We start from the raw sequence: 13451 nt of genomic DNA on the forward strand, positions 1-13451 counted from the left end.
GGGCCCGAGAGTACCTAACCCCCCGTTTGGAGATTTTGAATTCAGTGAATCTGCTGTGTTTCTCCTTAGTGTAACCCTCGGCCCTTTCCGTCAGGCCCTTGTCCTGCCTCTGGGCACGGAGCTGTGGGCTCCGTTGGCAGAACCAGCCTCCCGTGACCCCACCTGCCTCTGAGCTCCCCTTTACCCCTTCTGTGTTTGCAGTCTTGATTGCCTCCTGTTGGGCATTAGGTAGGGCTTACTGTTCATAAGTTCAAGGACTAGTATAGACCAGAACAGACAGACCTTTTCCAGTAAAAGGCTGGATACTATGTACCTTCGGCTTTGCAGAGCATATGGTCTCCGTTGCAGTTACTCAGTCCTGCTGTCGCAGCATAATGCAGCTGTAGAAAACACGTAAATGCATGAGCGTGGGTATGTTCCAATAAAGCTTTATTTACCAAAACAGGTGGTGGGTGGATTTGACACAGGGGCCTTAGTTTTCTGAGCCCTGGTATAGACTCTGGACCTCAGCTGACATCCTCTGGTCTCTCCTTTTTCCAGTGGGTTGTTTGCAGGGTGCCCAGAATGGACCCAGGGAACAAATCAGACACCTCCCTGCTAAAAACTCTTTGTTGACACTGGGTCACATTAGAACCAGTGTTTCAAAATTTTTAAATCCTTTTTTTAGCAGCAGAAATCCCCCGTCCCTTTTTTTTTCAGATGAAACTGAATGTATATAGAAGATGTATAAAATATATAAAAGATACACATTTTTTCCAAAGGAGTGGAGCCTTTATCCCCAGTAGTGGCGCCTCCGAGGCTCCTTTAGGATACGCAGGGGCCAGAGGAGCACAGTTTGAAATCATACCTAGAGCATGAAGTGTACACGTTTGATGTAACTCAGGTATCAGCTGGGGTCCTCCAATAACCAGTTACCTAGATGTGCTTTCTGTGGATTTCTGGCCGTATCCCTCTGCAGTTTCTGTGAGTTTCTGTGTACTTGGTTTCTCTCGGTTATTTCTGGCTCTGCTCTCTGCCTTCTCCTGCTTTGGGTTAGACCATGAATTGTTTCCCTGTCCCTTGTGCTGCCTCTTGCTGCCCGAGACCACTCCCACAGGGCCTTTGTGGGAGGAGCATACTGAGGTGTCCGGGACTAGAGGGGCGGGGCTTACAATGCCGCAAGCCTGATCATTGATGGGATATTTGTGATCCCTGTTCTTTAAGACCCTCCTGCTACGGTGGTACCAGGCACTTCCTCTTTCTCCCCCAGCCTGCCCTCCTTTTTTTCACTCTAGACCCTGTCCGCCACCCCAGCCTTGGTTTATTTCCAGTGTAGAACCATCTTTTACTTCTTATTCCTCTGAGGACCTATGACCTTGGGCTTCTCAAGTGGATTATCAGGCACTTCCCTGAATGGGGACAGTGCTCTCTGGAGCTGTCCTAATTAACCCACTGTTAGCTTTTTTGGGTTTGTTTCTCTTCAGACTTTTGGTCTCTGCATCTGTTTTTCCTTTTGTCACGCTTATAATCTGAGCAGAAAGATAATTTAGTACTTGTCCTTTTTTTACTTAGCATTATATCATAAGTTTTCCAACGTGTTACATAACATCATTTTCAGTGGCTTTGGAATAGTTCGTTGAATGGCTGAACTGCAGTTTTCCTTATGTTCCCCTGTTGCTGAACATTTAAGTCATTTTCTAAAATTTCACAATTGTGAACAGTGCTGCAGGGAGTATCTTTGAACATAAAGCTTTCCCCTTATTCTGGGGCATTTTCTTAACCTAGATTCTATAAATTGGAACTACTAGGCAAAAGATATTTATACTGTCGTTTTTGGTGGCTGCTTCTTGCAGGATTTATGGGTTTAAAGAGTCGGCGTTTGTCAGAAGGGTATTATTGTAAGAGGGACAGATATTTTTCTCCTGTGTTAAGATGAGTATAGTATTTCTTTCTGCCCAGTTAGGGCTGCATAATTAACAAGCGGTGTCCAATTCGACCGGGAGTGTTTCCTTAAGGCCAAGGGATGATTCCAGCTTCCAATCGGGCTCAGTAGAAGATGTGTTGTACTGATCGCTGCCGAGTGTTTTTGCCCCAGAAGCCGGCAGTATGTGACGTGGATAAACCAGGAAGGAAGGCTGCAGTCAGAACAGATAAGTTCCTGACTCACTGAGACCCGACTGGCCTCTGGAAGATTTGCAGGGCAGCAAGGCAGGAACGGGAGGTGCGTTGCCGTGCTGCTTCAGTTTATTGCAGGCGGGGTCCACAGACAGTCCGCCAAATGACTTGCTGCACTCCTGGCATTAATAGGAGATAGCTGAAGATCTGGGAATTAAGTCGTCTCATAAACATTCAAATTCATGGCAGAATTACTATCTAATTAGGAAAAGATCTGTAACATTGTGATACTTTTAAATGAAAGTCATTTTGGAAGAATTAAAACTGGGTCATAACATTAGTATAATGTTTTAAAACAAACATCACCAAGACAAAACTGAGTATACCCTAGTTGATGAATTAAGGACATTAGTTTCGCCTTTGGATACTTAATGTGATGATGCTATAAACACTGGTACTAGAAACCTACCTCTGGACTGGAACTGCACTTCCTTCTTTCTTTGTTAAAGTGAGATGTGGCAGAGGCTGAGAAAATAAAAGCATGCTCATTTTAGAAAATTCAGAAAATTTAAATTTCTGTATATTGTTAAATATTATGTTAAGATATAGTAGTAAAGTTTTGAGAAGCCTAAGATCTACCACCTAAAGGCAATCTCTGTTAATATTTAGGTGCATTTCCTTCTTTTGCATATATGTGTCTTTCCTGTCTGCAGATTTTTAAACAGAGTTGTGATTATGCGGAATAACCCATTTTGTATCTGTGTTTTTTCATGATATTATATGGTCTTCATAATATAATTTTAGTAGCTGTGTAACACTGCATCATAAGGGATGTAATGCAGTTAATTTAATCATTTGCGTTATTTTCAGTTCTGACTGTTATAAATAGTGCTAAGATGAACATTTTCAAACATTCTGACAAATGATTGTCAGCATCTCTGGTGATCTCTTTAAATAGATTCCTGGAAGGAGAATTATTTGGTAAAAAAACACTGGAAAGAACTTTTCTAAGGCTAATGATAAAAATAGTCCCCAGAGGGCTTCCCTGGTGGCGCAGTGGTTGAGAGTCCGCCTGCCGATGCAGGGGGCGCGGGTTCGTGCCCGGGTCCGGGAAGATCCCACATGCCATGGAGCGGCTGGGCCTGTGAGCCATGGCCGCTGAGCCTGCGCGTCCGGAGCCTGTGCTCCGCAACGGGAGAGGCCACAGCAGTGAGAGGCCCGCGTACCGCAAAAAAAAAGGCTTATAGGTTTGAGTTGCTATTGAGATTAATATAAGATCCTACTACTCATCAGTGGCCAAATGATGGATCCTTTAAAGGGCTTCCCTGGTGGCGCAGTGGTTGAGAGTCCGCCTGCCGATGCAGGGGACGCGGGTTCGTGCCCCGGTCCGGGAAGATCCCACGTGCCGCGGAGCAGCTGGGCCCGTGAGCCATGGCCGCTGAGCCTGCGCGTCCGGAGCCTGTGCTCCGCAACGGGAGAGGCCGCAGCAGTGAGAGGCCCGCGTACCACAAAAAAACAAAAACAAACAAAGAGGAAAAACATAGTCCCCAGAGTCATACACGTTTATACTCGTGCTAACAGGATGTACTCCTGCAGAGCACCCTTCTTACCGTTCTCACTAGTGTTGGGATTATTGTTTTGCTTTGTTTTTAAGTCTTGAATTAGTAAGTGATAAATGGTTAACATATTCCTCTCAAAGGATTAGTCTCAAAAATATCTGAGTTCGTTAGGTGGCTCAATCACCTCTCAGGCAATTCAGGTGAACTTGAAAGTGATCTTTTAGTTTCACCGAAAGGAAGATTTTAAATTAATATTTGATATTTAGAAAAATAAAAGGCTGTATTAGAGTTAGCATTAAAATTGTATGGTGTGTAATTTTTCCATGTGATGTAAAGTATCTTCTTTGTAGAGGGCTGCAGAGGATCATCACAGACTGGCTGAGGGCTGTGGGCAGAGGGCAGAGTAGCTCAGCCTCCCCAGGCCTAAGGAAGACTCTTAACATATCCAGTACTATTTAGAATTTCAGGATCACTGCGTAATCTATAAATTACTCAGTTTGTTGGGGGCTTCAGACTTTAAATTAAAAATGTCCTCCTTCCTGTAGACTTACTAATGGAACATATACAAGAAATTCGAAGTTTGAGAAAACGTTTAGAAGAATCTATTAAAACAAATGAGAAGCTACGGAGACAGCTGGAGCGGCAAGGCTCTGAAATTGACCAGGGTAAGTGGACCTTCCAAAGGGCGGTGAGGGCTTCCTCTGCGGCGCGTTTGCCTGGATAATCGCGCTGTGTATTGGGAAGAGCTTTGGACTTGTGGCCAGAGAGATTTCGGTTCAAATCCTGACTTTGCTGTTTACTTCACCTTGCTGACTCTCAGTTACAGTAATTTATCTGTTAGATGAGGATAATCATTCCCACTTTATTCTGGTGGCGATGAGAATTAAGTGCGCTAACTTAAGCGGAGTGTCCTCCCATAGCCCCCGACGCAGAACAGGTACTTGATAAATGTTCGTTTCCCGGTCATTGGAGGAGTCTGCCAGCCTCTGGCATCGTGAATTGTGGTTGCCTCCTCATTTGACTCTAGAAGCTGAAGCAAAATAGATAGGTATGTTAAAATAAAACAAAGCAGGGCTTCCCTGGTGGCACAGTGGTTGAGAGTCTGCCTGCCGATGCAGGAGACACGGGTTCGTGCCCCGGTCCGGGAAGATCCCACATGCCGCGGAGCGGCTGGGCCCGTGAGCCATGGCCGCTAGGCCTGCGCGTCCGGAGCCTGTGCTCCGCAACGGGAGAGGCCACAACAGTGAGAGGCCCGCATACCGCAAAAAAAAAAAAAACAAAGCAGTATTTTGTCTTTTTGTTAACAATGCATTTTGGCAATCTGGTAACTCCCAAGTGCCTATCACGAGGTCACCAGTGTTCTTACGTAACCACAGTTAGCTCAGAATGGACTCTTCTTCCATGAGAAGCTTAAAAATACATATTTTTTCCCCATAGGCAAGACATTCATGTGGTTCAAAAATTCATATCGCCATTCTATACCCATTAGTCCTGTTCTCCCTTCTCTCCTCCCACTTTTGTTCGTTTTCTTCTCTATCCTTACAGTCTGAATGCAGATACAGATGTATATTCTTATTCTCTCCTTCACCTGCCCCAAAGGTAGAATGCTTTAGATCACTGCTCTGTTCCTTTTTTCACTGAATAATCTGTTTTGGTCATCTTTCCTTGTTGCTCCAAAGAGAGTGTCCTCACTCTGGTCAGAATACATCTTGAGAGCAGCTTCGGGCACCAGGAAAAGCCCGAGTTTGTCTGGGAGCTGGACTGGCCTGGGTAGGGACCCAGCTCTTCTGTTGATGAGCTTCAAGTCACCTCTCCCTTCCAGTCTTCATTATCTTATAAAACGGGGTCATTGTGAGATTAAATGAGACAGTGTTATAAATAGGGCCTTGCTCAGTGCCTCACTCAAGAGATGGGGGTTTTCTTCATCACCATCAGTTTCATTTTACTGTTTTATTTTATATAACATTATTAGTTTAACATTGCAAAGCTCTAAGCTCTGCAGCGGGTGGGGACACTAATGTCATTGCCGTTTCTAGGGATGAGATAACTGAGTTCTAGAAAGATGTCATCAGTGGCAGCACTTGCTTCTTTGGACCCCTAGTCACTGCTTTCTAGCCCATCATAGCCATCAGCTTAGAAGGACATCTTTTCAAAGTACCATATATGCTGTAGCTTGCAAGGTAAACAGAAAGGTTCCATCTCTCCCTCCCTCCCTCCCTCCCTCCCTCCCCCTCCCCTCCCCTCCCCCCGCAAGCGGCATCCTCCCCCTCCTCCCCCTCACACTCCCAGGGAAATTGATTAATCTGAGTTATTAGTCACATCAAACACAGGAAAGAAATACACGCCTGAGCCCATCACAGTCACTCTTGGTAATGCCTGAATTAGATTCATTCTGTTTTACATTTTCCCTGACAAATCCAATTATAGAATTATTTGGGGGCTCAAATGGCCACCAGCTACAGTGGAGCAGGCAATTGCTCTGGAGAGCAATTCACTCTGGTGGGAATGTTTACAAAAAGGCATTCATAAAGTATTTATGCTGGTGGGAAGACGTGCTGTTCTCACCGTGTTGTCACAGTCCCTGAAAAGACAAAGAAATAATAGTGGTTCTGCCTCCCTCCTGCTGTGAAATGTTCATCTTGGGAGCAGGTTTGAGAAAGGCATGGCTCCTTGTAATGTTGAGGTGGAACATTGTTAAAAACTGTCATCTTACGTGTTACATCTTCTGGCTCGTCGCCCGTTACACAAGCTTTTACAGTGATGGTGTTCAGAGGAAAGATGGACCTCAGCATCCGAAGTGGATCCCGCTGGCTCAGGCTGCGTCAGGAACCGTGCCTCGGCCCGATTATTCCTTTGAAAAGTGACCACCTTAGCTGTGGTTGTCGGAGACTCTTCTTCTGTAGAATTTTTCCTCTTCACCCAGATTGCTCTTTGGTCTTCCTTTGGCTCCAGCCTGTCATCAGTAGTGTATTAACAAATATGGTAACAGCAGTAACAATAACATCCATCCATCCTTTTTGTTGAGTTAATAGAGGCTTAGGGAAGTTATGTGACTTGCCTGAGATCATGCAGCTACTAAGAAGCCGGAGCCGTGGTTCAAACCCAGGTGTCTCTGGAAAGACACCAGAGTTCATAGGGGAGAGTGGAGGAGGATAGTGGGGAGAGATATACGTGAATTAAAAAAACCCAACAATATGACATTGGAATCAGTGAATCATTAGCATGAGAAAAAAGGTAGTGCTTGTAGAGTGGAAAGAGAATGCACTCTGGCTTCCGGGAGACACGATACCATACCTTCCTTAGAGGGAGTTTGAATATTACAGGTCATTCAGCTGCAGATAACAGAATATGAGTAAAAACTGGTGTAAACAATGGGGATTTATGTCTTCGTACATAACAAGAAACCCAGAGGCGGCCATTTCTAAGGCAGGGCTCAAGTCTGATGGATTGGTAGCCGGGCATGGGGTTAGTACCTGTGATGACTGCAGCGTCCCTTCCTCTCAGGACAGAGTCCAGAGCAGGGAAAGAAGAGGGTGGGACTTGCTCCTCCCCATCCTTCTTTTTTCATCCGGGTGGAAAAATCTTTCCCAGAAGCTCCCAGCGGGCTTCCTGTCAAGTTTCATCGACCAGAAGTGGCACATGACCGTGTTCTAGCCGTACTGGAAGAGCAGGTGTCTGGCATTTGGGCTCTGCAGTGTGGTAGACTCCATCGGTGAGGAAGGCCGGGAAGCATCTGCCTGCCAAGTGTAGAAAGTGCCTTGCACACAGCAAGTGCTCTCCAGGGGTCGCCGTGAACATGAACATCATATATGGTGCAGCTGTAGCCAGTTCAGAGCATGGGCAGTGCTGAGGTGGCGTGTCAAGGGAGCTGCCCGGCCGGAGGAAGGGCTAGGATTTCAGGAGATAGACAGTACCCGGGCAGGTATTTACAGATGAGGAGACCGATCAGAGTTTTTGTAAGTTTCCTCAGGCCCAGTCTGTCTAGCTTTAGAGCCTGGTCTTTTTAGTCTACACTTTGGGGCAGTGAGTATGAGCTAAGAGTTGAAAGGTGAGTGTGATTTTGACAGGTGAAGAAGGTCGTAGGCATTCTAGGCAAAGGGAATACCTCATCCTGTAAAGCCAGCGAGGCGTGTGACCACGTGTGTCGTGTGTGTTTGGAGCACGCATGGCTCAGTTTGGCTGCGTTTGAGGGCACCACGGCCTAGTGTGAGAGGGAGTGGGGTGTAGGCCTTGAGATTCGAGCTAAATAATAGAGATCTGAAGTTTGGACCTTGTGTTTGGTTGTGTGATTGTCTTTTGCCAATCACACAACCAAACACAGATGCGTGATGGTGGGGCCATCACGTATTTTTGAGCAGAAAAAAACCTGAATGGACCGTGTTTAGGATGATAAGCTCATTGGCAGAGGCAACGGGGCAAGGTATAAGGCTGGACTACAGGGGCAGAAAAGAGGGGGCCAGCGTCTGAGGCGTTTTGGAGGAAGAGTCAGCAGTCACGATTGTGCCTGGCTGGGCGGTGGAAGAGAGAGGCCTTTAGTCTGGCTCCCAGGTTTCCGGCTCCGGTTAGGGATAGAGGCGAGACCGTCTACACCGGTAGGAAACAGGAGGGAGGGCGGGTTTGGAAGGGTTGGGGGGAAAGGTGAAGAGTGGACCGGAGCCTCAGTGGAGAGGTCCCCTGAGGGTTTGCACCTCAGGAGAGAAATCGTGGAGGTTAAGACTGTCACCCTCCCCGCCAGCCTGCTTCCTCCTTTGTTCACCCCGAGGACGGGTAGGATGTGGGGAGTCCCCTCCGTCTCCTCTTTCGGGCTCGCTCTCCTCTCCCTTTGGGCTCTGGTAGTACCTTAGATAGTTCACAGGAGTAATTTTCATTGTGTGTTGTGTTTTCTCATTATTTAAAACTGTTTTCCAAAAAGTTCCATCCATATGGGCCTGGAGACTATCTATAAATTACTATTTATGTGTGTTTTTATAGGTTCTTCAAACATTTTTGCTTATGGTTCAGAGCTGCATAATTCTCTGACATCAGAAATATGTTTCCTGAGGAAGCAGAACGAGGCCCTCAATGCAATGCTCACTAAAGGATCCAGAGGTAAAAACTAGAGGAGCCGCCTGCAGCCTGGAGCTCCACAGCCCTCTGTGGCGTGGAAAGAATGCAGGCGCTGGAGTGAGACCAAATCCTGTGGCTCTGTGACTTTGGGCAGGTCCCTTAACCTCCCTGAACCTCAGTATGTTTCAGCTGTAAAATAGGAATGCCTCAGAGGGCTGTTGTGACCACTGAGCACTGTAAAGCCTGCAGCGTGGTGCCTCTGACAGGGGCTTAGCAAATGTTACTTTCTTTACTTGTCACCCTCCCCTCTGTGCAGCCACCTCTCAGCTTGGCTTAGTTCACAATGGGGGAGAAGGGCTGGAAATATACTGCTCCCCAAATTTCAGAGATTTCCTACTATCAGGAAGGTTTTTCCAGTATTTTAAAGATCGCTTCTTTTAATTCCTTCTGTTTGGAGCTTAACCCGCAAAGAGCTTTCACTTATATTTTCTCTCAACACTTAAAATGTTTCTGGAACAACGTTATTGTCAATCCTATTTTACAGGTAAGAAACTGAGGCCTGGGGAATTGACTGGCCTGCGGTCACAGAGCTAGAAGGTGGTGGAGCTGGAGCTTGGGCCTGTTTATCCCACTTTCACTAGAGGATACTGATGCTGATTCTGGCTTAAGAGATGAAACTGGGGCTTCTGCGGATCATTCATTCCTTCATTCATTCATTCAGCAAACACTTCCTGGTTCCTCTTCTGTATCATAGGCTGTGTAGATTCTGATACAGAGTTGAGCGAGGCCCGGTTCCTTCCCTCAGGGGTTCATGGTCTGATGGGAGAGAGAGCCAGGCAACCCATGGCAGACCAGGGTGAGGATTAGCAGTGATAAAGGCTCAGGGAGCGCAAGACCCCAGAGAAAGCATCCTGACCCAGGGGAGGCTGGTCTTTAAGAGCTGAGTCTGGAACATTAGTAGGGGTTAGCTGAGGGACCTAAGGTTTAGAAGAGCCAGGGCATTTTATTTTAAATAGAAGAGAGTGGACAGAGGCCTGAGGGTTAGAGGCCGGTGGGGTGGGTGTGTGTGGAGTCTGGACCAGTCAGGAGTTATAGGAAGGTTAGCGGGGCTGCAGTCTGAGGGAGGAGGAGAAAGCTTGCTCAGAGATGATCATGCCGTGGTTAAGAGTAGAATCAGAAAACCTGGGTCTGAATCCTGGTCCTGCCACTTACTGGCTATGTGACTTTGGTGAAGTCTTAGGCTCTTTGATCCTTAGTTTCCTATGTGGAAAATGGGGAGTAAAAACGTACCTACATGGAGGTGTGCTCTGAAGAGCAAGTAGGATGACACACGGCGAGGTGCTAAGGTAATGCCTGCAGTGAGCACGGCGGCGACGTCAGCTGTTAGCACCACCAGCACGGCTGACGGCTGCCGGAGCGCTGGCAGCCTCCAGCGTGCTGTGAGGCCCTGCGCGAAGCCCTTACGTGTAGTGACTCAGTTACTACTCCCGGCCACACGTATGAGGAAACTAAGCCACAGGGGAGTGAAGAGCCTGGCTCAAGAGCCTGGCTCACAACCCCACAAGAGTATGGGGTGCTCTTGAGTAGATGGAAGACCCTCACTCCAACGTGCCCCTCTGCCTCCAGGCTGTGCCCTTGACCGTTGGTCCCCGTGTCCCCGTGTTCCTCATCCCTCAGCAGGCGTGCTGGCCTCATGGCCTGAGAGTGACGGCTGGGTTGCTGTCCGCACAGCCCTGCTGGCCTCCTTGGGAGGCTTTCGGACTTTCCCAACACCCGTCGCCAGAGTTCGGGGCCCTGTTTCTGGCCTCTGTCTTTAATTTCTACCCACTGTTTGCTCTGTGAAGGCAGAGTAACTACGTTTGCATGGCCCATTATTTAATAGAAGACTAAACGGACCCATTTCATCCCAGTGACGTTTAATGTGGGCCCTAGATGTTGACAGATTTATCTGCCCAAAATGCAGGAGATAATTGGAAAGTCACCATCATAAATGCCAGATGAAATCTCGTTCCCTTTTGTATTCTCTGAGCACTCCAGCCGAAGCGCCGTATTTGGATAATAAGGTTGGAAAAAACAAATGGTGTCTCCTCCCATCGGTGCTTTGTCGTGCACGCAGATAAACAGAAGGAGAATGAGAAATTGCGCGAGTCCCTCTCCAGGAAGACCGCCGGCCTGGAGCGCCTTCAGCGGGAGTTAGCCTGCGTGAGGGCGGAGAACGACAGGCTGCAGAGGGAGGTGGGCGAGAAGGAGAGTCAGAACCAGCGGCTGCTCCGGGAGGCCTGCCACGGCCGCAGCGAGCTGAGCAGGTAGGGGTGGCGGTCCCCCAGTCCTGCCGGCCCTGCCCGGCGCCCGGGGACGGGCGCTAAGCACACAGCACGTGCCGCCTCAGGTGGGAATTAAATACGAGGAGCGAAGTCATCTAAGGAAGGGGGAAGCAATCCTGGGGGCGGATTGCTTATTTTATCCAGGGTGGTTCAGGGCCGGCCTCTCTGAAAGGATGCCATCTGAGCGGCCACCTGGAGGCCGTGAGGGCGTGAGCTCTGCAGATCCTGGGGGGAGATCCTTTTCCTTGGAAGGGGTCAGGGCCCCGAGGCGGGGTGTCCTTGGCCTGTGCAGGGTAGGGCCGGGGCCCAGTGCAGCTGGAGGAGAGGCCGAGGTAGAGGAGGGCACGGAGGTGACTGGACCCCGAGGCCTGGTGAGGACCTCGGTTTTCACGCCGAGTGACTCAGGAAGCCACGGGAGTTTCTGCACAGAGGAGTGCGGGGGTTGAGCACCTCACGCTGACTGCCCTCTGCAGTCCCCGGGAGACTCCCGTCTCGTCCCCCGTGTTTCGGTGCTTCCGTCAGCACTCCGGACGCCCCACACCTTTAGTTCCTGACCTCGCCCTCGCTTCCCCAGGGTGGTGCGGTGATTTGCAGGGCCACTGTCTTTGCTGTCACACAGTGCTGGCTTGTCTCCTGGGCTGTGCACCCCTGGGTGAGACGTAACCTTTTTGAGCCGCACTTCCTCATATCTGTGAATTGGGGATTAGAGAGCACATACCTTTTAGGGTGTCTGTGAAGATGACGTGAGATCACGTCTGCAAAGGGCCGGGCCTGGGGGAGCCCTCGGGAAGCGGTGCTGCGAGGGGTACTCCTCCCCACGCTGTCACTCTTGTCCACACTCTCTGGCTGACGGTGGAATTGCCTGCCCTGTGGGTCAAGTAAGCCGCTGCGTCTGAGAATAACCTCCCCTCCCGTGGCGCCGGGGCCTTTTCAGGGTGCAGGAGGAGGTGAAGGTGAGGCAGCAGCTGCTCGCGCAGAACGACAAGCTACTGCAGTCCCTCCGGGTGGAGCTGAAGGTGTACGAGAAGCTGGATGAGGAGCACAGGAGGCCGCGAGGTACTGGGCGCTCTGGGCTGTGAGCTCCCCCGGACGGCGGGCTGGCCCTCTTTCCTGAAACGCTGTCCTGAAGCCCCAGGCTTGCCTCCAGGGTGGAGTCGGTCGATGCTGAGGCAGGCTCCCTGGGCCACCCTTCTTCTCAAGTGGCAGCGGGAAACATGGAAGGACTTAGGCTCAGGGGTCCGGCGAGCGGCGGTCTGGGTTCTCACGGCCTCGCGTCCCAGTGCGTGCCTTCCGCAGGTCACCTCATCCCTTTGGGCCTGCTCCTTCCTCTGTAAAACATGTCTACGAATCTCTGTTGTGTACAGTTGTGAAAATTAAATGAAATCGTTTATTAAGAGCGTCCTAGCACAGTACCTGGCACGTAGTAGACGCTCAAGAAATCACTTTTATGATAATTTTCCTGCTAGTGTACGTTTGTTTTTGTTTCTGCCCATTCATTCAGCAGATAATTATGGAGCACCTACTACGTGCTGAACGTTGCTCTAGAGATGGTTGCTGGCCCTGGGCCTTGCTATATCCTAGAGAGATACCAGATCAGAGCGACTTGACTGTAAACTAATGTTTTAGAATCAGTTTTGAGGTGTGGTGGGGTGTTTTTTTTTTTTTTTTCGCAACTAATTTTCCAGATGGTTTCTCCCTATTGAAAGTTTATCTAGAAAAGATTCACCTCTCAGCTCTCATTTTCTCCTCAAGTTGCTTTTCTTATTCTTGCTGTTGTGTCTTTTAAATATACCGTGGCACTTAAAATCAGCCCTTTCATTATATAATTCCAGCCCAAATAGATTTTATTACTTCTAGACATAAGTTCAGGGTTTGGTGTGCAATTTGTTAGGCCTTTATGGCCAGAAGCGACAATTAATTTCCAGCTCTTATTTAGCCCGTGGAATAGCAGCAATTAAGTCTGCCAGTATTGTTGTTTTTCAGGTCGAGTTGTTATGTTCCATGGTACCCAGGTCTCACGCAGGGGAGGGTGGGGATGGCAGCGGGTGGAAAGAGCCGTCACTTGTCTTCGATGGCTGACCGTCCGGCAGTTGACAGTGTCGAGGCTTCCCTTTGCTTGTGTTTGCAGAGACCGGGGCAGAGGCGTCGGGAGAAGGCTGGAGGGGGAAGGACCCTCTCGGCCACCTGCATGGCCTCCTGACAGAGATCCAGGCTCTGCGGGCGCAGCTGGAAAGGAGCATCGAAACCAACAGCACTCTGCAGAGCAGGCTGGAGGAGCAGCTGGCACAGGGCGGGGAGAAGGCCCGGGAGGCAGATCTCACGTTGGCTCTCCAGACCCTGTCTGTCCCCGAGCGGCCCCAGCAGCTGGACAAGCCCGGTACTGCCCTGCCTCGCCTCACTGTTTGAAATGCAGCCCTGCGCGTCTGTG

General features: G+C 49.2%; 1 protein-coding gene across 4 annotated transcripts in view; it reads left to right on the top strand.

The window, feature by feature from the left end:
• CDK5RAP2 (CDK5 regulatory subunit associated protein 2) overlaps positions 1-13451 on the top strand; it is a 186388-nt gene that overhangs the window by 155921 nt on the left and 17016 nt on the right. For 3 of the 4 annotated variants that reach the window (XM_067040872.1, XM_067040869.1, XM_067040870.1), the window contains 5 exons: positions 4199-4318; positions 8625-8741; positions 10816-11005; positions 11958-12079; positions 13152-13400. In XM_067040872.1, the coding sequence (XP_066896973.1) occupies positions 4199-4318; positions 8625-8741; positions 10816-11005; positions 11958-12079; positions 13152-13400 (798 nt within the window). The remainder of the gene's footprint in view (positions 1-4198; positions 4319-8624; positions 8742-10815; positions 11006-11957; positions 12080-13151; positions 13401-13451) is intronic. The other variant, XM_067040871.1, reaches the window with a different exon arrangement.

Source organism: Kogia breviceps, chromosome 8, assembly GCF_026419965.1.
Source record: "Kogia breviceps isolate mKogBre1 chromosome 8, mKogBre1 haplotype 1, whole genome shotgun sequence".
NCBI classification, from domain to species: Eukaryota; Metazoa; Chordata; class Mammalia; order Artiodactyla; family Physeteridae; genus Kogia; species Kogia breviceps.